Source organism: Sordaria macrospora, chromosome 6 (genome assembly GCF_033870435.1).
Source record: "Sordaria macrospora chromosome 6, complete sequence".
Taxonomy (NCBI): Eukaryota; Fungi; Ascomycota; class Sordariomycetes; order Sordariales; family Sordariaceae; genus Sordaria; species Sordaria macrospora.
Genome location: NC_089376.1, coordinates 3,621,288 through 3,647,097, shown reverse-complemented (window position 1 = coordinate 3,647,097; position 25,810 = coordinate 3,621,288). Strand labels below are relative to the sequence as shown.

General features: G+C 51.2%; 8 protein-coding genes across 8 annotated transcripts; 3 read left to right on the top strand and 5 right to left on the bottom strand.

Annotated features, from left to right (window-relative positions):
• Positions 1-1,491: 1,491 nt before the first annotated feature.
• On the bottom strand, positions 1,492-1,701 carry SMAC4_07632 (uncharacterized protein; the record flags this gene model as incomplete). Its single annotated transcript, XM_003351385.1, has 1 exon — positions 1,492-1,701. One exon carries the CDS (start codon positions 1,699-1,701, stop codon positions 1,492-1,494), a length of 210 nt encoding a protein of 69 aa, XP_003351433.1.
• Positions 1,702-2,496: 795 nt separating this feature from the next.
• SMAC4_07631 (uncharacterized protein) lies at positions 2,497-4,179 on the top strand (the record flags this gene model as incomplete). Its single annotated transcript, XM_003351384.1, has 1 exon — positions 2,497-4,179. One exon carries the CDS (start codon positions 2,497-2,499, stop codon positions 4,177-4,179), a length of 1,683 nt encoding a protein of 560 aa, XP_003351432.1.
• Positions 4,180-4,301: 122 nt separating this feature from the next.
• SMAC4_07630 (uncharacterized protein) lies at positions 4,302-6,206 on the bottom strand (the record flags this gene model as incomplete). The annotated part of the gene is made up of 2 exons (XM_003351383.3): positions 4,302-5,504; positions 5,567-6,206. 2 exons carry the CDS (start codon positions 6,204-6,206, stop codon positions 4,699-4,701), a joined length of 1,446 nt encoding a protein of 481 aa, XP_003351431.3. The 3' UTR covers positions 4,302-4,698.
• Positions 6,207-7,237: 1,031 nt separating this feature from the next.
• On the top strand, positions 7,238-10,437 carry SMAC4_07629 (uncharacterized protein). The gene is made up of 5 exons (XM_003351382.2): positions 7,238-7,908; positions 7,971-8,125; positions 8,183-8,978; positions 9,049-9,254; positions 9,347-10,437. Exons 3-5 carry the CDS (start codon positions 8,844-8,846, stop codon positions 10,347-10,349), a joined length of 1,344 nt encoding a protein of 447 aa, XP_003351430.2. The 5' UTR covers positions 7,238-7,908; positions 7,971-8,125; positions 8,183-8,843; the 3' UTR covers positions 10,350-10,437.
• A 544-nt stretch (positions 10,438-10,981) lies between these two features.
• SMAC4_07628 (uncharacterized protein) lies at positions 10,982-12,654 on the bottom strand. Its single transcript, XM_003351381.2, has 2 exons — positions 12,129-12,654; positions 10,982-12,105 (listed from the first exon to the last, which is right to left on the bottom strand). The coding sequence occupies exon 2, from the start codon at positions 12,081-12,083 to the stop codon at positions 11,103-11,105; it is 981 nt and encodes a 326-aa protein (XP_003351429.2). The 5' UTR covers positions 12,084-12,105; positions 12,129-12,654; the 3' UTR covers positions 10,982-11,102.
• A 2,301-nt stretch (positions 12,655-14,955) lies between these two features.
• SMAC4_07627 (uncharacterized protein) lies at positions 14,956-16,815 on the bottom strand (the record flags this gene model as incomplete). Its single annotated transcript, XM_003351380.2, has 6 exons — positions 14,956-16,050; positions 16,127-16,159; positions 16,225-16,281; positions 16,350-16,412; positions 16,483-16,608; positions 16,683-16,815. The coding sequence occupies 6 exons, from the start codon at positions 16,813-16,815 to the stop codon at positions 15,605-15,607; spliced, it is 858 nt and encodes a 285-aa protein (XP_003351428.2). The 3' UTR covers positions 14,956-15,604.
• Positions 16,816-17,285: 470 nt separating this feature from the next.
• On the bottom strand, positions 17,286-19,840 carry SMAC4_14024 (uncharacterized protein; the record flags this gene model as incomplete). Its single annotated transcript, XM_066091737.1, has 2 exons — positions 17,286-19,240; positions 19,303-19,840. 2 exons carry the CDS (start codon positions 19,838-19,840, stop codon positions 17,286-17,288), a joined length of 2,493 nt encoding a protein of 830 aa, XP_065947586.1.
• Positions 19,841-21,691: 1,851 nt separating this feature from the next.
• Positions 21,692-22,989, top strand: SMAC4_07626 (uncharacterized protein). The gene is made up of 3 exons (XM_003351379.2): positions 21,692-21,768; positions 21,855-22,253; positions 22,382-22,989. The coding sequence occupies exons 2-3, from the start codon at positions 21,857-21,859 to the stop codon at positions 22,849-22,851; spliced, it is 867 nt and encodes a 288-aa protein (XP_003351427.2). The 5' UTR covers positions 21,692-21,768; positions 21,855-21,856; the 3' UTR covers positions 22,852-22,989.
• The last annotated feature ends 2,821 nt before the right edge of the window (positions 22,990-25,810 follow it).

Here is a 25,810-nt window from a genome sequence, read left to right as displayed (position 1 = left end):
AAGATGCATTTTACATGTTGTTTGCGAATCCGATCTATACACCGGAGGGCCCTGTGGCGTCGATGACTGCATTGGAAGGATAGGAGATCCTCCAATATCAAGGCCGTGTTGTCTGTGATAGCCTCCCGTTGGTTCTTGGCCGGTTTACGCAGAAACCTGGCGTCGGATGGCACATCCGCGCGCGGCAGGCAAACAGGCAAGACGGCAAGACGGCAAGACGGCAAGATCAGAGACACAAGACTCCGGAGTGGGTGGGGCAAACAGGACGGGACCGGTTCCAAGTGTGCTCGTGCACCCGGCGCTGAGACCGAAGTGTGACGGACCTGCGGCCGAGGAGGAGGTTTGTTCTTGGTGGCAACCCTTAGTTGGACAAACCGCTTCGCGCCCTCGGCCGCCTCGAAGAGACATTCAGATATTGCGAAGAGGAATATAGGGACCACGAGGAACGGGTGCCACAAGGTCAATGGCGAATATGTTATGCGGATGCGAGTGTAACAGACTGCCCGAGATGCACTTCATGATGTTCCCTGGACCCCTAAAGCCATCATGCCACCAACGTGTTGATCAGCAATATGTTTCTCCTTTGCTTCGTCTTTCCTGGCACCCATATCGTCCCTAACATACCTGTATGCTTGAAAGGGAAATCCCCTCTGATCTCAAGTCATAGCAGTCTTGAGGTTTCCAAGAGAACAAACTTCCAAGTCGAAGGAGCATTGCCAGTTTGATACTAGTTGCCTAGACTGATATACCCTACCCGTGTTTCTTGAACAAAGCTGTTTGGGTTGATATTCGAGTCTTACACGGTACAGCCTACGGTCGGCTAACAGTACTACAACCGCATGTTTAGAGGTATGGATCAAATCAAGGGAGATTCTCTGCATTTCTCCATAGCGGGAAATCTGCTGAACAGATAACAGCAATGCATACCTACTAGGCGAAGTTCTCGAGCACAGATGGACCCAGAAACAACGGGGCAGGTAGCCTCAATCTTTGCTTTCATATGTTCGAATCCATGAGTCCTACCCTCGCCTTATGAAATTCTTCTCCATTTTCCCCAGATCTAGTGTGTATCCACCAAAAACATGGGTTATTGAGAGCTAATTCGACAATGGCTTGCATATACTGTACTCCGCTTTTGACCTCTTACCTTTCTTCCTTGGGACCCTTTGGAAGACATCTGGTTGACTGCTAACGGCAGCTGATATAGATTCCACGAGATGGATATAAAGGGATGGTCCACGCGACCAGTGACATGGACCTGCCAAATCTGATTTAGTTAGATCAATTCATCTCTTCTCATCATCATCCCTCTTTACGTCTACACACTAGTTTCAATACTTGATGGTATCCCCAGCGGAAGGCATTACTCGTTTTGTTCAACCACCTACAAACGCCTTGAAGACATCTTCATGCAACACATCCGTTCCACTCCTTTCCTTTTCCTCCCTACCACGCATCCATACACGACTTGAGACTACCCCGCTCAGCCCATCATGTCGAGATGGAGAAGATGGGTGCGAGGAAGAGAACGGCCGCGGGAGGAGGGTTGTTGCCGTTGGATGAAGACGGGTTGAAGATAGGGGAGGGGAGGGGAGGATACAAGAGGTTGTGGTTGCTGAGGGATGAGTGCTGTTGGGAATGATTGACGCTTCGTTTCTTGACTTCTTCTTTTGATGCTTCTGTTGATGGAGCTGGGAGCATGTTTTGATACCCCCTTTTGGCGTTCTCTTGCAAATTGGGGCTTGGACAATTTTTGATATGGTTTGCCCTTTCTGGGCTTAGGAATTGGAATTTGGATATCATCATGGAATTCGGATTAGATGAGCAAATAGATTGATCTCCCACACATCTCGGCATTCTTCAGTTCCAATGTGTTAGCCCGCAGTTGGCCGACAAATATATCTGTTAGTAGACCGGCCACAATATCGGCTTTACACTAATGGAAATGATACCAAAGCACGTACCTGCTATTCCATCCCATCTAAATCGCCAACCCCACCATGACTTCCAATCTGACATTGACCTTTTCACCTCACGACACTCCCATCCATCATTTTCCCCACTGACAATGCCAGAAACACCAAAAAAAAACACCCTCATTTGTCTCTCCGCAGCGTGTGTACGGTAACACTGGGCCTGGAAAATGGTCGTGCAACATGGAACGTGGTAGTTTCCCCGCATAACATGACCAGCCTCGATCGGCATGTGCTCGGATACGAAGATTCTTATTGCTCCGCCAGACACACGACCGTCATCGACCAGCTGCAAGCCTACCGTCGTTAGATTGCTCGCATGGGGACGCAAGAGAGATTGCACCATCCGGTGAGATGGAAGGCAGGACAATAAAAACACCCAGACCCGTCTTTAACAGAATTCGACATCCCTCGCTCCTCCCTTCCAACTTGTCAAGCCGAAGAGGGCATACGAGAGCAAGACGGACTCAGGCCGCGAATAGCTTCACTCCAGTCTCGCCAGTCACCCACCACCACCATCAAGATGAAGGCCCTAACAAGCATACTCACCCCAATCCTGGGACTCATCCCAGTTCGCCAACTCTCACCAGAACCGCAACCCCAATCCCAATCTCAAGTCCAACCACCCTCATCATGCCCGGACTACTCCTCCTACGCCAAAACCCGTCACCCTCCCTATTCCAGCGGCCGCCACTCCCTCTCTTACCAACGCCCTTCTCCCCAATGCCGAACCTTCAACTCCTCCATCATCGAATCCTTCATAACCAACATGTCCACCGTCATCTCCGACCCCGACCACTACCGCCTCTTCCAAAATACCTACCCCAACACCCTTGACACCGCAATAAAATGGCACGGCGTGGCCGCCAACAACTCCGCCGAAGAACTCACCTTTATCATCACCGGGGACATCAATGCGATGTGGCTCCGCGACTCCGCTAATCAGTTGGCTTCTTACCTCCCTTTCCTCACCCCTTCTTCATCCAGGGACTCCCTAGCTTCGCTCTACCGGGGCATCACAAACCTCCAATCCCGCTACCTCCTAACTTCTCCCTTCTGTAACTCCTTCCAACCGCCCTCCGAATCCGGTATCCCACCCGCCAGCAACTCAGCCGCTTCGTCAGATACCGTCTTCCCCCCCTACGACGCCTCCAAAGTCTTTGAGTGTAAATACGAGCTCGACTCTTTGGCCAGCTTCTTCCAGATCTCGGCACAATACCACGCCGCAACAAACGACACCGCCTTCTTCGGCAAATTCCAATGGCTCGACGCTGTCCAGATAGTCCTGGACACCGCCAAGAAAATGATGACGCCCACTTATGGCCCCGACGGCCAGGTGCTCGATAGTCCGTACACTTTCACGAGGATGACGACGCGGACGACAGAGACGCTAGCCAACGATGGTTTAGGAAGTCCAGTGGCGAGAGACACGGGATTGATAAGGAGCGCGTTCAGGCCGAGTGATGATTCGACTTTGTTCCAGTTTTTGGTGCCGAGTAATATGATGTTTGCCAGATACGCGGGGGATGTTGCTGATATTGTCGAGGCCCTTTCTTCGCTTGCGGATGCCCAGCCTGAAACCGGATCTGGATCTGGACTTAAAGCCCCCCCGCCAGGTTTGGGGGAGGAGTTAGCTGCTCTATCAACCTCCCTCCGTGCGGCCATAGAAAAACACGCCATCATCACCCTCCCCTCTCTTTCCCCCTCCCCCAACACCACAGAAACAGACTCAAAGACAGAAGTAATCTACGCCTACGAAATCGATGGCTACGGCTCTTTCAATCTGATGGACGACGCAAACATCCCTTCTTTGCTCTCCTCCCCTCTCTTCGGCTTTTTATCCCCGTCCGACCCCATCTACCTTACCACCCGCGCCCGGATCCTAGGGAATAACACCAACCCCTACATGATGCACGGACCAGTCATCAATGCCGTGGGAGGACCGCATGCGGGGCCGGGGATGGCGTGGCCTATGGGTAGTATTGTGCGGATCTTGACTAGTGATGACGACGAAGAGATTTTTGGGACACTGAAGGAGTTGGTGGGTAGTACGGATGGATTGGGGTTGATTCATGAGAGCGTGAATAGTTGGGATGGGAAGAGGTGGACTAGGGAGTGGTTTTCTTGGGCTAATGGGTTGTTCGGGCAGATGATTTGGGATTTGGGGAGGAGGAAGCCGGAGTTGCTGGGGAGGAGTTATCAGTAGTTAGGTCCCTGGGATATGATCCAAGGGAGTATGGTAAGGGGTACGGTATGGAAGGGGAGGTACACGGTGTTGATAAGTGGAAGTAATAGTCGAGCTACTGATATCCAAAGCCTGTATTGCAATCCTTCTATCTAACAACGCCCATATTTATTTCTCTTTGCCCCTATTTTTTTGATCCTAAAAGATCAAAAGCAAACGAAATAGTAAGATCTGATTCCAACGACAACCACGCAGGTTCGACGCCCGGGTATCGTAAGCAAGAGTTGATGTACAGTTTTCTCTGATCGTGAGAGCGCATAGCTGGAAGGCTTTTGGTCATGTACATGATCATTACTCGTCAGGCACACCACCCACTACTTCTAGTCACGGTCATTTTTTGTCGACCTGACGAGTACTCGACCACCCTACCTACCAAGCTTCAACACCTTGTTATAGGCACGTCTCATTCCCCTAGGAGAGTGCGGAAGTAAACGTAAAAGACCAACGCACACTCACACACCCCGTTTCAGGCCGCTGGATTTACCTTGCACTCCGAATCCCACCCCCACCCAAACTCTCCCTATTAATCCTCACCACCGTCCTCCCTTGCTCCTCAAAATCCACATAATGCGGACTCGGCACCGGTGGCGCCCTACTACCAGCACTCGGCGTCGCAGTCAGCGGCACACTAGGACTACTCGTGCTCGCCACGCTAGGCGGCATCGGCCAGTTCAGCTTTGAGGCCGTCATCATGGCGCTGTGGATGCTGAGGGTGCTGACACTTCCGATGCTGGAACGACGACCACCAAGACCACCGTCTCTGCCTCCGTCATCCGGTGATGGAGGAGTTGGAGGTCCTAATACCGCTGGTGAGACGGGCGAGACGGCGGTGGGAGGGGTGAATGCTGAGCTGATGTGCGTGGGCGGAGGAGGGCCGGAGATTATTGATACTGATAGGCGGCTGCGGCTGGGGTTGGCGGAATGGGTTGTGCCCCTAGACTGCGGGGGAGGTGGAGGAGGAGGGGCAGGGCGAGGAGCAGTGTGAGATGATCCTGTCGGGAGAAGGCGCTCGGAATTGTGTCTTTGGTGCATCAGCGGTTGTTGGCCTTGTTGGAATTGAGGAGGAGTGTTGCGCGTGGAAGTAGAGTCTGTAGATCCATGTCCAGATCTGGCTCCTACAGCGGCGGCACCGGCGGCGGCACTGGCAGCTAGTCTGGTATCCAAAAGAGAGCTCCTGGTGTCTTCTTGATTGTGTTTTCCGTATGGAGAGTTGTCGCGGCGGGAGCTCCTGCGTTTTCGAAAGAAGAGGATGACGATGGAGATAACAAGGAGGAGGACGACGCCGACTGGAGACTTTGAGTTAGTTTGGAATGGTACCGAGGCATGGTAGGTAGGTAAGAGAACATACCGATGATACCGGCTATAGCACCGCCTCCAAGCCCACCATTTGAAGCTTGAGTATTTGCCGCTCCGTTTGAGCCTCCACTCTGGTTATTTGAGCCTGAGCCCAAATTGCTGGAACCTGCAACCCCTGATGTTGCCTGAGGTCCAGATGAGAAAGTGAGGGCTTGCGTGTCGATTACCAATGTGTCACCGCCACCATTGTACTGGGTTGCAAACGTGGTCTGTCCGGTTCTATTAGGGTCCTCGAAGACAATTGTAACGGAAGCAGGTGAATCCAATATACTCGTATGAAGGCCTGTGTGAACTGGTGGCCCTTCATTAGGTAGTAGAGTCGGCAATGTCATTGCTCCCCCGTTGCCCCCTTGGGTATTCGTTGGCTGTCCCTGCGCTGCTGTTTGTGTCGGATTGTTCGTCTGTCGTTGTGTCGTGCCGGGACTATTGGCAGCAGTCGGTGCTGGGTTGGCCGTCGTTCCAGTGTCTCCCCCATTGTTGCCACCGCCTTGTCCTCCATTGTCTCCCTGCGAATCTCCATCTGCTGGGGATGCCCCGCCTCGTGGATTTAACCTCGGATTCTGATTCCCATAACCTCCATGGCCTCCATAACCAAATGACCAGTTCCTTCCTTCATGTTGCTTTTCTCCCATTTGCCTTTTTCCCGGCATTGATTTGGTGTGTAGATGTTGGTGAGGCATGCCTTATTCCCAGTCCATCCGTCTTGGGTTGTCTTTGCCGTTGTAGTTGTATTCTGTTAGATCTGAGAATTGTCGTCGTACAGAGTCCTTCCTGTCCGTTGTCAAGACGAAGGCTGAGTCGAGATGGCTTAGAATACTCGTGACGTCGTCTTCCCAATTAATTCCAAACGAGTCGAATATCCAAGTCTACAAAGCGTCTTTCTGTCGTCTGGCCAAGTAATATGGAGAAGAGAAAGAGACAGGAGGACAGGTAAAGAACGGGAGAAATGGAAGCATGCTAGAAGCAGGGAAAGCCAGGGAAGCAAACAAGTCTTGTGGCCAGGGTAGTACAATGGTATGTATGGGATTCGCCGAGCAGAAGAAAGGAAGGACGAAGAAGAAGATGAAGAAGCAAAGACATGACAGCGGACCAGGGCCGGGGCCGGGGAATATTACTCTCCCTCATGTCCCCTCATCCCTCATCCCGGGAAAAGCCATCGTCAGGTTTGGCGCATGTTTGTCTTCGGGTGGTGGAAATGGACAAGATCTGCCCTTGTGAAGAGAAGGATTTCACAAGGCAACGGAAATAGGAAAGGTGTGGTGACAGTAATATGCTTGGCCTACAGTTGAAGCCGGGGGTCTGTTAGGCTGGCAGCTGCCGTTTAGTGCCGCAAGGTACGGGACCACAGGCTGGCACCTGCAAACTGTAGGGGGAGGGGAACGGGGAAAGACCCCAGAGGCCCGGGTTGTGTGAATAATGCGTGCAGTGACCCCCGGGCCTTGGTGGCTTGATGTTGTGCCTGTCGCTCTTTGCCCAGTCGGGATACCTCTACACAGCGTGCATGGGGCACAGGCTGCCCACTGTATTAGTGTAACCCCAACTGTTCTTTATTTCGTTTCAAAGCCCTGCGAGTGGATGAGGTGTTCGTCCGGCTGGTCTTCCCCTCATCCCGCGGCGTCCCCAACCTAACAAGATTCTCTTCCGATATCAATCTGTCCTTTTTTTTTTTTTAGCTTTTCATTTCTCCTCGGTATCTTCCATCAATTTACACCATCCAAAATACATCTCCGCAACATCTGCTGTTCAGTCTACATACCTCGACCGTTGAGTTGCGTGGCCCGGGCCGCTGTCCTCCCCACTTCTGTTCCCGTCCCTCTGGTCTCTGCCGCTCATTTAATCACTAGCAGGTTTCACCACTGCAATGCAGGTTGCTGTCGTCAGATTACGCGGGGACCAAAATGCTCTCGGACTTCTACCATGTCTCCTTGCAAGCGCTATGCTCGGTAGTAACGGCGCTACAGTTCAGTGGAGTCCCATCCGCAAAGTTAGGCGGATTAGCGGATCTCACGGAAGGACTGCTAAGAATAATCCCAACTCGAACCGTTCAGAGATCATCGTGATCGCCAGCGCCAAACCCTATGTGAGTCCATTTATCTGGAGAAAGAGACGTTCGAGGCTGGCGACATGCAAGTGCCATCACACTGAGAGATTTCTTTTATATTACCTATCTTTTCTACACAGCTGCTCGTCTCTCGGGGTTGAAGCCAAGTCGAGTTCTGAACTCCTTTTCTATGGCCTCAATCTCTACAGGCACCCGGCCGGCCCTGGGGGCTGTTAGTGTTTATGAATAGGGGCTTCGCTGCGCCCCCCCCTGGCCACGTCCGAGATGTTAGCGTAAGACTTGATTGTTTTTCGTCACTCGCTTCTATATCTACAATACTCATCCTGTTTTCCAGAAAGGACACGAAATCGATGCAGATCTGCCATCATACCGGTCTCCCTTTTGCTTGAACCGACCGAGGCCTGAGGATGCTTTCATGTGAGATCAAGCTGGACGATGCTCGTATCTCGAAAGCACCCTGGTATGGAATCCACCAACGCTCATGTCGAGGTACTTAATCTCCCCCATATCTCCAATCTCGTTTACTTTTGACATCACAAAACTCAGGTCAGGCCCTTTGTTCGTCTCGTGGATGTCAGAAGCTTTGACTTTCTGGTCAAACCTTCGTGCCAGATAATTGGGGGATGCTGAAAATCTGGTGAATTTTCCTTGTGAAATCATTGGACGCAACCCAAGATATAGAATAGTGCTGGATTCTGGAGGGGAAAGGGAAACCGACCAGAGAATGAAAAGCCATGACATGACAATACACATTCCTCGTTACCCTCCCTGTCTGTATCAGCCATTATCCCTCTGACATTCCCCGGCCTTTCTTCACGCTTAATGACTTCCTGCTCTGGCTCGCGACACGATATCTCCTTCACGCGAGATGCACTCCATAGACTAAGCCGCCCTGCACATATGTATCACTGGGCCCGCAGGTGGTCATTCACCACTCCCATGCGGCCATCACCATATCTACCGGCTCGTCAGCAACCGGAGATATGTAAAAGGCGAGGGAGACAGATTCTATTGGAGCCCGCACTCTGTTGTTGCCAAAGGGAGGAATTTGACGCAAAGAACTTGGATCAGTTGGTCCTGCCTCTGAGACTTCCGGACTTTCCCCAACGCCGTTCCCGAGTTACTTAAACTCCAACAGAACGGCCAAACCACTTTCTACCTTTGCACGGAACTCAAATTTCGGGTCTTCAAGAATTCGTTCGAAACCATGCCGCACGCATCCTCCTCTAACATGGGCAAAAGTCCCAACGACTCCCGTTATCCTAACGGGTGGCACATGGATGACCGGATGCCTCATCATGACTCCTTCCAGCAGCTGTGGGAGACCAAGTGGAAGGATCCGGTATTGCATCCAATGTTCTATCCTAGATGTTTACCGCGTAGCAGATAGTTGCTGACTGACAGAAATACAGTGCTCCAAGGGCATCTACCCTTTCATGTTCGGCTTCATCCAAGACTTCCAGCCCATCGTCGAGGACATCATCGCCAAAGGGCTGAAAGAGCCTTACAACTGGGATGAATACGCCAGTTGCTTCTTCGGGACCGCCGAGCAGCTCGGCCAGATGGCAGCTGTTGCTCAGCAGGAGGGGGATACAGACAAGGCGAGGGATTGTTACCTGTTAGTAGCTCTTCCTTTACCTATCAACCCAGGATCCAGACAAACTCCAACCCCTCATCATTGGATAAACATAAACTGACACAGTACAACAGCCGCGCCTCAGCAGTCTACCGCATAGCTCGCTTCCCCATCCCCCGCTCCCCTCTCCAGAAACTCGCCTGGCAAAAGGGTAAAGAGATGTTCTACCTAGGTGCCTCGCTCATGGAGTACCCAATTCACGAAGTCCTCATCCCACACATCCACGCCTTACCCTCCTCCAGCGAAGAAGGCTCCGTCATCCCCGTCAACCTCCTCATCCCACCCACCGCCACCCCCACCTCCCCCTGCCCCTTAGTCCTGATCATGACCGGCTTAGACGGCTACCGCACCGAGCTAGCCGTCTGGCAGCGCGGCTGGCTCGATAAAGGCGTCGCCACTTTGGTCGTCGAAATCCCCGGCACAGGCGACAGTCCCGCCTTACCCCAAGACCCTCAAAGTCCCGATAGACAATGGTCTTCCGTCCTCGACTTCATCTCCCAGCACCAACCCCGCATAGACAAGCAAAAGATCATAGTCTGGGGATTTTCCACCGGCGGATACTACGCTTTTCGCATCGCACACACGCACGCCTCTCGTCTACTAGGAAGCGTCAGTCTAGGAGGCGGATGTCATCACATGTTTGATCGCGAATGGCTCGACAAAGTCAACAATCTCGAGTATCCCTTTGACCTAGCGGATACGTTGGCGTACAAGTTTGGGTATGCCCCCACCAAGGAAGGGCTTGAACAGTTCAAGAAGGAAGGACAAGCGAAATTCTCGTTGTTGGTGGATGGGACGCTTGCAAAGGCGGACACAGAGGGGTGTTGTAAGAATGTGTTGCTGGTGAATGGCGAGTGGGATCGGATTTTTCCAGTAGAGGATTTGACGCTTGCGTTGAAGTTTGGAGGGATAAAATCGAAGCCAAAGGAGGCGAGGATTGTGAGTGAGAAATGGCATATGGGTGAGCCCGAGAGCTTTGTGGTTATTTTGAGGTGGATTCATGAGTTACTTGGGTTGGATGGGGATTGGATGGGGCAGTTGAAGGGGTTGGGGGCTAAAGCCAAGCGATGTGAGTAGGTATGTATATGATGGCGTGGGAGGTGATGATTACTCTATAAAGGTATTCGGGATCTCTGAGGGCAAGTTGCGGAGGGGAAGGTGTTAAACAATCACGTTTGTCTTGGAGGCAATCCTTGAGCTTCGGAATAACAGAGAGCTCTGTGATGGACGGGCAAGAGGTCTTGAACATTATAATATTACAATAACAAGTTGCCAATTAGTGAGTGAGTGTCTGTAGACACCTATGCTTGACGACGCTACACGTATCGTCAAGCTCTATAGGTAGACTGTCGGCAGTAAACCCATGCTCCACATCAGTCAATGTATCTCGAGCTCCAGTCCTGCAGTACATGCTCCTTAACGCCCGCTTCTAAATACAACTCGAGTCTTTGTCGTTTCGGCTTTGTGCTACCGAGTGGTACAATCCTCAATCCCATGAAGCCAAGCGCTTGAATGAAGCAACAAAAAACAAAAATCCACCAACTTTTCCTAAACCTGTAAATGCACCCATAGAGGTAAAAGACCTGACTCTGGCCAACTGTGAACTGACCAGCTGCTCATAGAGTCACGCTCAATAGTGCCCGTAAACTTTCACACATCAGAGCATCTCATGTGTTCCCGTGCCAGTTACTATCGTGGTGTACAGTTCCAGTCCTCCCAGCCATTACGTCGGGGGTATGTCTCACATGCACCCCATCACATTCTCTTTCGGCAGTTCCCAAATCTCAAGGTCCCTTAGAGCCATGCATGCATCTGACAGGTCACTTCACTTCACTCCACGTCAACATCCACATCCACACCCCTCTTCGGCCCCTTCGCATTAAAAAGCAACATACAACCCACCAAACGCGTCTCCACAAACTCGAAATTCTCTCTCAATCCCCTCTCAAACATCTCCCGCTCATCTGCCCAGTTTCCAAATACTCCAGTCGCATTGTAACACTTCATGACTGACCACGTCATGCCTCTGCTCCAAGCCGACGGTTTCTTTCCAGTTGTTGTACGTCCATGTACAGCTTGAGCACCCTTGATCTTTCCGTTTTTCTTTACTCCCGATCCCGATCCCGATCCCGTGCCGGACGAACTCGGGCGAGACATGGATGAAGAGCCACCTGAAATGTACTTCCGACCTAGGATCGTGCAACCAGCTAGGACTCCGTCATCGGCTAGACACTCGGCTGCGAGTTTGAAGGTGCGGTTTTTAATTTCTTGGCCGTGGCTACCATGCGGATCTTCGGGGTCGGAAGAAGGAGCAGAGGGAAGACAGTGAAGGAGGTTGAACATGCTGACGGATTGGAAAGAGTGTCTCGAGATGGTGGATTTGGATCTGGAGGTTCCATCCGAGTTTGAGGCAGAGTCGAAATCCGTGTCCATGTCAGGACCGTCGGAAAAAAGCTTGCTGCCGCCGGGTCCGGTAAGTGTGAGTGACTCGTCCAGCACGTCGGCTTGGATGGTGGTGACGCTGATGGACACGTTGGCTTTCGGTCGGGCTGGCTTGCCGAGGATGGGCATGTTGTTCATGTTGTCGGCAGGGGCACTTTTGCCGTTACCGTTTTTACCCTTTCCGCTCTTGCCCTTTCCGGTTTTGCCGTTACCGTTTTCGTCCCTCACGTTAACCCTCGCTTTCCACTTGTCAACAACCCCCATAACCCTCTTTCTAGCCATCTCAAGCGCCTTGCCATTCAAATCCATCAGCGTGATGTCAACCCTGGGCTGGACCAGTTTCCTATCCGGGTCCCTCTCCAGTGGCATGAGATCCTCGTCCTTAGCAAGTCTCTCGGTCAAAGAATCCGCCACGAAGAAACCCGTCCCCACCCCGATGTCCAGGTGCTTCCCGGCCCGAAAGTTCTGGCGGAAGAAAGGCACGAGAACGGCGGAGGAGGGGCACCGCCAGAGGTGGGTCATGCTGAAGCCCAGGACGTATTTGTCGTAGGTGGTCAGCATGAGGGGCTTGCTGTAGATGCTGGCGCCCGGTTTGGTTTTGATCTTGATCTTGGGGGCAGCCGAGACGGAGGGGAGGGGGGTGCTGGTCTTGGGAGTGGTGCTGGCGGCGAATTTGGTCGCCGCAGTCTTTGTCGTCCCGGGACGAGGAGGAAGGGGTTTGGAGGTGTTGAGGGTGGGTGCCGCCGGGGTTGGGGTGGCGGCGTTGAGAGAAGGTGAGGCCATGGTAATGGCGTCGTCTTTGTCGCTGGTATTGCCAGCTGACGTAGCCATCTTTGAAGGACTGGCTGGGAGTATAGATCTCTCGCGAGATTTTTGTGCTTTGTTTGGGGTGTGATGTAGAGTTGAGGTATAGCTTACTTCCGCGGGACGTAGAAGCTGCTTTTATGGAGTTAGAAGAAAGAGTTTGCGGCTGACAGATTGAAGAACACAAACATAATACCTGAGAAAAAGTTGAGGTTGACACATCAGTAGGTACTCTTAAAAGTTTGTTAGTGCGGTTCTTGTAACAAGGGTGTGCAAAAATTCATAATAAAACAACGGGATAAGCACAGTAAAAACGGAAAATTGAAAGGAGTGGATGACGCGAGGAAAACGCACTGGGTTGATATCAGCTTTTCGCATGAAATTTGGTGGAGTGTTGGTTAAGTTACAGAAAGGACGTTGTGAAGTATTGCGCTAACTAACTTACCAGTACTGATGTGTACTCCCGCGGAACGTTGGAACTGCTTTTTGGAGTTAAAAGAACATAAAAGAGTTGTGGCTGACAGGTTACAGAAGACGGAGAAAATAACTGAGGAAGAGGTGAGGTTTACTTCCGTGGGACGTTGAAACTGTTTCTTGCAGTTAGGAGAAAGAGTTTGCGGCTGACGGATTGCAGAAGACGGAGGTAATACCTGAGGAGAAGTGGGGGCAAAGAAACTGGTTGAAGGGTGCAGAGATATAGACCGCCGCAGACTCGGTTGATGAAATCTCGAAAGTCTGCATGCCCGGCGAGTATCTCGGTTTCTTGTTACCGAAGTGGGTTGATCTTCTCAAGTCTCAGCCGAGGGGCAATCTTTCCGAGTCGGCACTCTGATAGCGCCACGAGTCTGTTTGCGCGCAAACCCGTCAGCTCTTTGATCTGCTTGCGCTTTCAACGTGTCGATAAGCGAATCTTGACGGGTAACACGTCAAACCGGATAAAAGGACGTGCGGAAATAAGGAAACTTGGTGTGTAAGCCGGACTTAGTGGGGGCCAACCAGAAGTCAAACGGGTAGTATTATAGAGTTGCTTTATAGGCTGTTGACTATTAACAATGTGTTTCTCAGTCTTACCTAAGCAGTGACCAGAGGTTTGGGGTTGAATCGGGACAAGAGCCAAAGTGTGTTGGTAGCGTCGTTGGTTGTTTGTGCGAGTCTACCTCCATGTCTGTCAAGTTAGCCAGTTGAATTTTGAGAATAAGAGAGGAAATAGTATTGATTGGATGCGGAATACGGAAATTCGTTATTGGAAAGAGTGAGCACTGACCTCTTTACTTAGAGGAAAAAAGGCAAAACCGAAGATGTATGCCTCTTTGACACTCGCGAATCCTGGGGCAGTACGAGTATCTGAGAAGCTTCCATTATATCGAGGATGTAACCACGATTTGTAAAGAATTAAGTGAACGCGACAAAATTGACAGACGCGAAGATCTTAACAAAAGGAGTGGGAGACGCAAACTTATTGAGATTCATCTGAACAGGGTCATTTGCTTTCAGATCTCACACCGCAAATCCGATAGCTATCCGCCCGGTCTCGTAACCCCATTCTATTCTCGATAAAGAAGGAAATAGGAAACAACGTTCGGCCGAGTACTTCTAGCAATCAAGCCACGAAGTCTAGAACCTATCATGAGGCTCACCCCGCATATTCCATACTCCTTTCTCGGTCTAGTGCCGGCACTGGAATGTGTCTTCTTTCCCCCTCAGGGTCATAACCTTCTCCCCGCATTAGCATACTTGCAGGTAATCAGTTTTTGTAGATGAAGAGTCTCCATCTGGCCTGGTTGAGCCAGAATCTGCTGGAGACTATGGGTAAGTCCTAATTTTTTTTGGGTACCTACAATTGAGTGTTCGAATCACAATCGAGAAAGGAGCAAGCTTCAAGGGACTGAATGGCGTGTGTGAGGCATCCAAGGGCTCACTCGAAGAGAATAGGTATGAGGTATTCGCAAAAAGAATGGAACGGATCGGTGAGATAGGAGCCAAGGCAGTACACCTGACGACTGCAAAAATCTGGAATACCACAGCGGAAAAGTTCTCAGGCAAAGAGATCAAGTACTCAATGGATGGAAAGCTTCACAATTGTGCCTGTAAACTCAAAACTAAACTTGAGAGGTTGGAGTGGCACTCACGCCGGGCTGGTCAACGGAGTGGCTCCTTCTACTTCCAGAAATAAAAGTTCACAAAACCTAATTTCCCAAGAAGCAAATTCACGACAGCTCTTTCCCGGAATCAATGGCGCAAGTCCTACGAAGCTATCGCACCTTCTTTAAAACACTGGACCAGTGCAACAGGAACGAGTCAAAATAGCAGAAGGGAGGCAGGAAGGATGAGAATTTGGAATTTGGAGTCACAGGGAAAGGCAGGCAGTGGTATTAGGACTTCATTATCGAGTGTCAGGATCAAAATCTCACCAGCGAGGATGGCATCAGCATGATAGTCAAGTGTTATTAGCGAGCGAACTGAGTGATGTGAACTTCGAGCAATCTCTATCTCGGAAAGCTGAACCTGAACTCCCGAAACTCCCTGCCGAAAACCGTGATCTGTGACGGAACTCAAGACCAGTGCACTCCCCCTCTCCTATGAGTAGTTCGAGTATCCTCCCCTTATTGTTGCCGCATTGATATCGTACTTTATCCTTTCGCAGTCCGGTCCGATCCGAAGATTTACATGACAACGCAGCACCCGGCTGCTCCAGTCTTCTATAATCCGCACACAACAATAAAAACCGAACATAAACTCCAAACGCTGCCGGACAGACAATGTCTTATCCCCAAATATTCCGCCCGCCAACCCACCATGGCAAAGTTCATGGTATGAGTCCTCCAAACGCCAACGCCATATCCCAACGCAGGCCTGCTGCCGTTCCCAAAACACCAAACATGCCCATGAAAATGCCCATGTAAACAGACACCACGCTTATTCTCAAAGACGCCACCCATGCTGCTTGATCGATTAAGGCTAACAACCCCTTTGCAACGCTTGCTTGTGACTTGCTCTCTTCAAACTAAGTGGTCTCACGACACACATGTAGCTTCCAAGAACAAGCCACAAGCGTCGCAAAGGGCTGTCCAATCCAGGTCCACCGCTTACTGCTGGTAGGGGCCGGCCGGAGGAGGATGAGGTGCCGGGTAGCCGCCGTAGGGGGGCGGGCCCGCCTCTCCATAAGGAGGAGGAGGAGGAGGAGGAGCCGCGCCAGGACCCTCGGGTGGAGCATATGCCGGGTAGGCCATCGGTTGACGAGGAGGCGGCTCCGGGACAAAAGGCAGGTGGCGGCGAGCCGTCATCTTGATTTGGGCACGAATGCCCCACTTGAGGACGGCCAGGGCGACCGTCATCGACGCCAGGGTGTGGTCGCCGGACGAGTTGACGACGTGGTCGTCACCCCACGCCGGGCCGTTGGCCGCCTGCATCGGGCAGACGCTGATGGTGAACAAGGTCGAGCGGCCCATCTGCCGCACCGCCAAGGCGATGAGAGGGCGGATGGTGTCCGCTTGGCCCTCGGCCCGGATGTAGTGGTCGTAGTAGGCTACGACTAGAGGCGAGGAAGAATGAGTTAGTCCCTACACTGCGGGAGTGAGGTTGGGAATTGTGTGTGGTAGGTTGCTTACCCTGATCGTCATGCGGAGCAGGGGGAGCCTCAGCTTTGGAGACATGTTCTGTCAGTTCTCAGTTCTTATGGCAGGAGGATGGATCGCCTATTGCTCACCAAGTGCGCGGTTCTCGAAACCGCCTTGACCCCAGCCCTGACCGTGATGCAGGTCTGCTGTAAAGACAAGCTGAATTAGTTCTCATTTTCGATGAGGCGAGGAGGAGGAATCTCTCATCACTTACGAGCGACAGCAGCGGGATTTCCAAAGCCGCCATGGCCCCAGCCCTCATCCTGGCGCATGGTTGCTATAGAAACAAGCTGAGTTAGTTCTTATTCGTGATGGAAGAGGAGGACAGTAGATCTTTTATCGCTTACCAGGGCCGTGAGGAGGCGCGAGAGGAGGGGCGATAGGAGGGGCGATAGGAGGGGCGATAGGAGGGGCGACAGGAGCGCGGTTGTCGAGGCCCATAGGACTCAAACCCTCTTCGCGACGACCGGCATCTATGAACGCAAAGATCAGTTAGTTCTTGTTGACGTTTCAAGTGAGTGAGGAGGATAGATCGTTCAGTGCATACCATGGGCAGGGAAAGGCGCGCGGTTCTCACGGTTCTCACGGCGACGCAGGTTGCGCCTGCGCCGGCGCTCGCGCTCGGCCTCGGGGTGGCGGCGGCGGCGGTTGTGGTGGTTGCCGTTGTTGCTGGCGTTCATTTTGTGGATACTGTTGAGACTGTTAACTGCTGCATTCCTCTGAGACTCTGGAGAAATATTTACGAGACAAGTGCTGCTGTTGTTATTGTTGTTGCTGTTGTTGATGTTTTCGAGAAAGAGGAGGAGGAGGAGGAGAGAGTGTGGTTGCTTGAGATGGAAGAAGTTCTGAGAGAAGGACGAGAGGAAATCCGGGAAACGATTTATGAACCGACGAACGATTGTGGGGGGCACGGACCGTGGCAGGATTTCCAAGGCAGCAATACTGGTACCAGGACGACAGAAATTGATGAAGTTGGAAGGTACGGAAATAGGGAGAAGGCAGAGTGACGTTCCCTCTCGCTTCTGCGCGGGCTGGTCTCGTTGCCCCGTAACAGCTTCCATCCTGTCTTTAAAAATAACAACAACAACAAAAAAAAAAAAGCTTCCATCCTGTCTCTTCCCGCAATCCCGCCTGCCCTTGGGTATGTTCTTTACACCAGCTCGTATATATAGAATCCGTCGCCTTCATCATGTCCCAAGTTCTCGTCCGGGTTGTCCTTCTCTCTGTTATGCTGCGCAGCTAGTTCCAACGCTTTAAAGAATCTGCCGAGCTTGGGGTAATGCTCTGGCTCAAGCTCGGGGGAGTAGCGGTTTTTCAACTGGATGTTCAATGGTCCGTTCAGATACGGATCAGATCTCAGTAAGGCCGCCCTTTTTTCCTCGGATCCGCTAGTTAGTTCAGGGAAAACTTCATCCGTGCTATAAACCATTGAAAACGCCTTCCGTGGTTGCTTAGGTCTGTCAGAGCTGCCTTTTCTGATGGTACTCGGATCTTTAGACTTGTAGGGATTAAACCGGGCACGCGGTCTTGGACGCTTGATAGAGTCGGAGATTTCAAACACCCCCAGTCTTTCGAATTTCCCCTCCCGGCAGGATCCAGATGCGGGTCTTAAGAATAGTCCCTTGAGTCCCAGGTGCCAAAGACTTGGAATTGGAAATTGCAGGTGTACTTCGAGCGGCGCAAGGTAAACAATAGCTGACTGAGAAAGTGCTAAGTTGCGGGGTTCCTCTTCATCCCAATCCATATCTAGGGTATGCACCACAGTTGCACACTGTTCAACCAGATCGCATTCCCACCACCCATGTGTACTATCTTGGGGACTGTTAGGCTGAGATCTCACAGTAGCCCGTATCACAGGACCTTTGATACGGACGGCTCCGCCAGTTACTTGGCCGAATAAATGCATCGGTCTTGACTTAGTTACTGTAGCCTCCAAGATTGTAGCTAGGCTGTCCATGCCTGCGTCTAGGGGAGACGGCGTCGGTAAAGAGCATTCGGTGTTTAATGAAGCCCATGACCATGAAGGAGCTATGTCAGTGTTGCGTGCTTTGCTTTGTTCCCCCCCTGAGCATTTCCATAAAAGGTTTTGTCGAAAGCAGTAGGACCACAGGCCGGCAAGGTAAGTAATTCCATTCCACCCTTTGCTGAGGTTTTCTGCAAGACCAGAGATGGCTACAAGCTTATCAGATTGCTTGGTAAGGCTCCTCCGACCGGTGTATTCGTAGACCAGCAGTGCCCAGACCTTGTGTCGTTCGGAGTCATGAAGCAGCTCGCCTTTTGACAACTCCATCAGTTCAGGCAGGGGCGTATCTCTCGTCCTTGCTCTCGGTATGCGTGAGTATTTCTCTGAAGGATCAACTGGATCTGGAAAACATTCGCTTGCTTCACCCATGGAACATTCCCAGTGAAGTTCTTGTTTTCCAAAAATTAGGGTGCGTCGCGACAGGACTTGTTCTTGAAGGACCCAGCCTCTTGTGTTAAGAGCGAGCCTGTCTCTCTCGGCATTGTAACTTCCTGCCAGGATTCTGCCATCTGAAAGCGTCACAACCCAGGGCGTGAATGACAGAGGATGCCGTGCCAAAAACAAGCCTCCCTTGGAATTCAAGGACGCCCCGGCGGCGAGATTGAGGTAGGTGTTCTGGTACACAAAACACATCTTGGCGGATTCTGCTGCCCAGTCATCGGCTGAATTCTGGATGATACACAGAGAATCGATCCATAGGAACTGTACGTTTAGCCTTCGAGTTACCACTATTGCCTCCTGAAAAGTCTTTGGTAACTCGGCCAGCGCAAAGCCTTGCAATAGAGAGTCATGGTTTTCCAGCAGAAGGCGAGTGGGCACTGAACTCCCCCAACAATGGCTTAAGGTCGTATATCTTTGCTTCCGAAAATCTATTCCTGCACTCTCGCAGACCTTGGCCGTAGGACTTCCCACACTTCCTACTTCGATGAAGCGGGAGGGGTATTGCCCTTGCAGCTGCTCATGCACCATATAATTGCATGAAGGATGGTTGGAAACACAATTCTCAATCCACTGGAGCACTTGGTTCAAGCTTGCTTCACTCTCCGTGTTTAAACTGCTTGGAAAATCCCGGGCCAGGTACGCTGCAAAAACACAAAAAGGTTAGCTTCCTCAAGGAAAGAAATGGGAAGGGAAAATGGCTTACTAGGTAGTTCTTTATACCTAGTCAGTCCAACTGGGTTGGTAAGCCGGATGCGTTTACCATCTTCACCAACCAGATCGAGATGAAAATGCATATATCCCGTGGAGTTCTCATATCCCATGGAACAAAACTCCCGACAAAGTATCAGGGCCTTATTCGCTCCAGCAGGCAATGTGGCAATGGCGGGTTTTATCTCCATCTCTAACAATCCCCGTTCCGACGCAACAGGTTGCAGAGATGAATAACAGTGCACAGCGAAATCCGTGGCTTTGGGGGTAACGAGGCCATTTCTTTCGGACATCAAAACTTGAGTAGCATAAGAACAACAAAAGTGGCAGTCGCCTTTGGATGCCGAGTTGAGCAATTCGTTCCAGCTGCCAAAAGGCACCTCATCGCGGTAGAATGTGGTCCGGTCTTGTTTAGCACGGTCAAATCCCTCGCTGATGCTCTTGAACATGTTGTCACATCTTTCACAAAGACGGTTGAATGCCTCTTTCGAAAGGTGCAACTCGCCCAACGGCGTCGTATAAGTTGGAGGCATCCTGGTTCCGAGACGGTGCTCCAGTCATAGAGGATCAATGACGATGTTCGAATTTTGTGGCTTGGAAGTTGCTTTCGAGAAGAAATTGGGATCATGAAGTAGTGTCAATGAGAAGAAAGCGGGGTAACAGTAAGTTGGCGTATGTAACGTAACTGCACAATATGAATGAGTCCGCAGACATGTTTGGCAGCTAACAGCTGGTCGGCGATTAGACTACTTGAAGCGTTTAGGCCTTGACTGCATAAGGTATGCGGGTGTATTTTACGGCTGAATGTATTTTACAAGTTGTATGGTAGGTACCTTTATGCCTCCTTCCCCGGCTCAACCACCGTTCATCCAACAACTTCCACGCAGTTACGGCGTGTGCGACCTCATTCACAACATCGTTGTTTCCGAAGAAGTCGACACCGCTTTGCCGGTCACCTTACCCCATGATCTTTCTGAGAGAGAGAGGGAGGCGCGGCGGCCATGACCTCATTAGGTCGTTGGGACTGTATCGTGGTTGACATTTATTGTGACAAAAATGGCTGGAACCATCGTGGGCCGTCACTGTCACAAACAGCTGGGAAAAGAGTGGACGCAGCACGGAGGCAGATTCTCGTTCGGTTCTGCAAGAGCATGTTGCTCGCGATTTTATCTTCTTCTTTCTTCTTCGAAGGTGCGCTGCCCTCGGCGAGTACCAGACTTTTCAATTCACCATCGATTGCCATGAAGAAGTCCCACGTCCTTCCAACCAGATCCCTGGTTCGCAGAGCCAATGTTGTTTAGCCAATGTTGTTTTATCAAGATTGGCCTTCAATATGGGTAAGGTAAGAAGCCAATGTCCGCAAAGTCAATGTATGTCTGAGAACGGGATCCCACAGCCCGAGCCTCTTGACCTCATGCAGCCAGCCTCGAAGAGCCAAAATCATGTCGTCAGTCATCCATGCATCAAAAAGAGCTACCTAACCCCCAGACCGGCTTCCTGACTAGCGAACGCACGATATACGTATCAGAGGATCAACTACGACCGCTGCTGGTGAACCGCCCAGTGACGTGGCGCGGTGATAATCTCAGAAAATCAGGCGTTCGGTCTTGTTTGCTACCATTACAACGGCTGTTGAGCTTGTGGTATCATGTCATCGCCGTACAACATCCGGCCTGTAACGAACCGCATGGCTTTGCTACCGGCTTTCTCTGGAATATTGACTGATAGGGGAACAGAAGTGCCAGCAAACACTTCGACCCGATGTGTCACTAGAAGGACCAGACTGCACTCAGCAATGGCAGTAAGCTCTGTTGGAACGATTCCAAACCAACAACACGGGCATGACGCACCGCTGACAGTGCCACTCACAGATACCACATAGAACCCACCACACCGGAGGGCGACAGCAAGAAGAGTGATACATGTACGAGCTATTCGGCTAGAGGGATAGGCAGACACAAAACTCCTAGCCTTTTTGTAGTCAAGCCAGTGGACACTGCTTCAAAAGTGAGCCCACCGCAGCAACTTGTCGACCGAACATGTGAAGACATGGTTGGTGTCAAGATAGGACTTCTTTGGATTTCCGTGGACTCTGTGGCCTCTCTGTGTGAGTTATGCCTCGCTTTATGCCTATTTAAGGTTGAGCCGCATGGTTTCAACAGTTCTACTTATAGCCAAGCATCTCCGTCCCCGTTGTGACTCTTGGTCGCACATGGGTTACTTTCCCCCAACTCATACCTGTGGCTATGGCATCACGGTGTTTGATATGTCGTGGTGGTAGTCAACTCGGGAATGGCGGGTGAATCATTGAGGCATTAGTGAAAGTATAAGAGTTGCTTGATGAACCCAGGCCTATTACGGTTCCAAACTAATTTTAGTCCAAGATGTCACCTCGAATTTTGAGCTTTGTGTACCCAGCTCGCAAACTGATCAATCTCAACCAAAACCCGTCACGAGAAAGGTAACAGATGCTCAAGACGAGAAATCTCACAACTCACGGTTGATTCTGGCCCTACAAATCTCACTGAGTCCTTCAACGCTCAACAGCCATGCCAGGAAACCGCCGTTACTCACCGGAGTGCATCCAGTACGCCAGCTACATCTGGCCAGCAGACTGGCAGCCAGAAGGAACATCAACACCAACCACAACCCCAACATGTCTCAATCAATACCAGCAAGAACAAAATTGCGCCTGCTGTATTCGCTCCTACTACTACGTCACGCCCAGCCCTCAAGCCTTCCAACGGTACCGTTTTGTCTTATCCCGTTGCGAACAGTTTGACCCGTGGCTTCTTGATCGTCACGGCTACAGCAAGCTCATCAGCGACGCCACTAGCGTGGTGCTCTGGGCTATTTGGACGAACCTCGTCTACGACTCGCATTTGGTGTACATGAGCGTGGATTACTTTTATTTCTTGATTGATTGGTTGTTGTGGAGGGTTTATGGTTTGTTTTCCCCTTGTTTCTTCCTCCTTCTTCTATACAATATCAACAAACTCTTTACAATCAGCCCCCCCAAAAAAACACATGATTGCGTACACTTTTGAACTAACTGACAATATGGAAAACAACAGTCCCAACAGAACCCTTCCCCTTCGCCTTCCACCCGCCCACCAAAACCGGCCCTCCCTACAGCGACGTAGTCGAGTACTTCCTCTGCCGCTCAGACGGGCTGAACTCTCTAGAGAGTGTCTTTGCCAATTTGCAGTGCAGCAGCAGCAATAGCCGATACCACACGCGATGGAAGATGTTGCAAGCTATAAGAAACATTTTCAACGGACATGATTACTACGTCGGTTATGGAGGGAGTTGTCAGTGTGGTTGTGGTGCACATGGACATGGACCAAGGTGGACAACCTGGAGCGAGCCAGCGCCAGTGCCGCTGCCCGTGGTGAATTGTATATGTCTGCCTTGGCCTAATGGTAGACCGAGGGAGCCGATTGTGGTGGTTAGGATTGAGGAGACTAGTACTACTTGGAAGAAGAAGACGAAGGAATGTGATAAGAAGAAGAAAAAGAAGGGTGGTGGTTGTGTGGTGATGTAAGGTCTGAAGGTTATCAGGAGATGTGTCTTCCCTGCTCAAATGGTTGCGAAGTATTGGAAGGAGTCAAGTACGATGCTTGTGATTACCTACAAAGGAAGGGATGAATCACAGACGAAAAATTAAGGATGGAAACCACGGAGGCATGTATATCCAACCCCGAATCTCATACCTGGGTGTTTATGACTCCACGATTGCTAACACCAAACTCATACCTAGGTACTTGTCACACGGACATATGCTACACTCCTGGTGGCATACGGGCATATGCCACACTGTCAAACGGGCATATGCCACACTCCTGGTGTCATACGAGAAAGACCTACATGTATGCAGATCGCTAGATGCCTTGGAGCCTCAGGTGACAAAGACCTGTACGTACTAGATAGGTACCGTTTCCCTTTGGCATAAGAAGGCCTTGAAGCCCAGCCTTCCTCTAGAGGTTGAAAGGACCAACAAGATCTTCGAGACCAAAGTAGTTTATCAGCGGAATTGAACTATTTGTTCCAAGCTCAGAAACCTGCCCTTGTCACAGTACTGCATTCAATGATCATCACCTTCACGCCTTTTGTCCCTACAACGAAGAATCGCTGCTCAGGATAAAACCTTTATAGAAGCAGAGGCATCACCTTGTGCTATGAGCGAAAGGAGGTATTTCGTTTCAAGAACACCATATACAAAATAGAATCAACAGCGGAGAGTTATGATTCGGTCACGGGAGCTTCAGGTTCATCCTCCCGACCGATGTTCATCATTCACCAGAGTTATCCGTCAGCTTTCATGTTTAGGTTCATGCGATCTCTAGTATGAGAAACCTTAGTAGAGATGCTGAGTGACAGATGGTATGCCCAGGTCCGGGCTGGTCAAGGTTCATACCTCTAGGTAATTTATCCCTGCCATCCGCTCTTGCGGGCATCGCCATTCACTATTCTACGGCAAGGTCGAGCTGCAGCTACCTTGGCTGCATTTGAAATGAACGAAAGGGGCTGCTCGAAAAAAAGCTGTGAAGGGTATGTGTGAGCGGGAACATGAAGTGAATGCCCGTGGAAGGAATATTGAACACCACCTATGCACTGCATCCAGGTCGATGCTGCCGCGCAGATTACTACACTTTGAACATTCACCTGGTGCATGCATACCTATTGTATAAATAAAGTTTCCTCATGTCCGCCAACATCATCTGTCTCTTCTTCCTCGAAATTCTTTTTGCACTCACAATCATTACACCTCTATATTATTCATGTTATTTTTCTCGTCTAACAACAATTACTCACCAATATTTGCGTCAAATCCAATCGCAAACAGTCCAAGCATCCAAGTATGACATACCCCATCCCCCCTTTTTCAAAACAAAAGTCGTTCAGCTCTTTTCACCTTGATCATTCCATCGACTACTTCAGTCCTGATTTACTCGCAAAATTTCCCTCAACGTCTTGCCCAACCTGTCGATACTGACTAACTCGCATCAGATATCGCCATAATGCCGCTTGTACTTGACATGATCTCCTCTCGACTCCCTTGGGAACTCGTCTGTAACATCGCCAGCTTCCTATCCACCCAGGAATTCCTGTCACTAGTCCTCGTCAACAAGGAGCACTACCGCGTCTTCCACGAGGAATTTGTGCGACAGAACATACCAGACGAAGCCGGCGCAGCACGGGACTGGGCCCTGCTTCAGATGTACTTCAACGCCCTCCGATATGACTCCGTCGACCTACTGAAGCAGTTTCTCACCATCGTCTACCGCGACGAGGCCAACGGACGCCCGCTGCTTTTCAAGCCTACGAGGTAAGTTAGTTTCCGTTGCAACTTGCCCGACGATTCCATCCCAGGTTCAACGTACTGTTGTCGGTCGGTGCAGTAACTAACCAGACGACCCCGTCCCAACAGGATAATCGGGAAGTCTCATCACTTCAGGGCGTTCAATCACACACCATACCGCGAGACTCTGCCATTCCTCCGCGAACCAGCACCTCTCGACGAGCAACCATGTAATCACTTGCAGTTTTGGCTGGCCAAGCGATTCACATACATCGGCCTCGCCGTCCAGGCCGACGCACCCAGAATTCTTGTTCACCTGTACAAACTCCCGGGCACGGACATTAAGATACTCCAATCCCATCACTTGCCGAAAGGCCACTCCTATCAGTGGGGCCATTGCATCTCGACCATAGCCAAAGCCCTGTCCAACCCCGACGCGCGGCAATGTGTCAAAGATGAAGCTTTGTATTTCGCAGCCAAGGCCGCCTTTCCGCGCACAACTGTGCTTCTCCTGGCCAGAGGAGCCAACCCCAACAGCCGCTGCCTCCCACGTCCCCGTGTGCATGGACAAGAAGCAGCCACGGAAGAAGAAGAACTGGCCGCCGCCGCCGTCGTCATCGGGGGAACCACGCCCATCCAAGAGGTCCAGTTTCACCCCATGCACCTTGAAGAAGGCGAGGATCTCTCCGAGAACTACGTCATACACCGGTGTCCCTGGCGCAACCACATATACGCCGTTCAGCTGGTCGTCTTCCCCAAAAGTGACGCCGGATACTTCCCTCTCGTCACGGGTTGTGATCTGCCCCGTACAAGGCCGGTAATGGGACCTGCCGGTCCCCACGATCAGAGCAGTGTAATACCCAGCGGGATGTGCTTGCACAGTACCTTTGTAGGTCTTGGGGTTGAGGAGATCAGCAGGAGACCGAGGCGCGTGTTCCGTGCATATCGGCCGCTCCATACGCTGCTCGCTTTAATGTTGGCGGGCGGGCACATGGGGCCTATTGAGCCGTCATGGGACGGAATTAACGACCACACCCACGAGCAGGCGTGCGAACTCAATCAGCCAGGCCCGTCCGTGGTGCATGGGATTCCCGCGCCGAATGAGGTTTTCTGGTGAGACGGCAATATGTGAAGCTGTAGTTTGGAAGAACCAATACAGGAGAAGGGCAGTCTGAGGCATATACAGCCAAATGGGCGCTTA

Bases quoted from the DNA above. Each gene is read 5' to 3' on its own strand.
- SMAC4_07628 (XM_003351381.2), bottom strand. From the start codon at position 12,083: ATGCCACTGGAGAGGGACCCGGATAGGAAACTGGTCCAGCCCAGGGTT.
- SMAC4_07626 (XM_003351379.2), top strand. From the start codon at position 21,857: ATGCCAGGAAACCGCCGTTACTCACCGGAGTGCATCCAGTACGCCAGC. The intron at 22,254-22,381 runs GTTTGTTTTCCC...GGAAAACAACAG, and splicing joins GTTGTTGTGGAGGGTTTATG to TCCCAACAGAACCCTTCCCC.
- SMAC4_07629 (XM_003351382.2), top strand. From the start codon at position 8,844: ATGCCGCACGCATCCTCCTCTAACATGGGCAAAAGTCCCAACGACTCC. The intron at 8,979-9,048 runs GTATTGCATCCA...ACAGAAATACAG, and splicing joins AGACCAAGTGGAAGGATCCG to TGCTCCAAGGGCATCTACCC. The intron at 9,255-9,346 runs GTTAGTAGCTCT...ACAGTACAACAG, and splicing joins AAGGCGAGGGATTGTTACCT to CCGCGCCTCAGCAGTCTACC.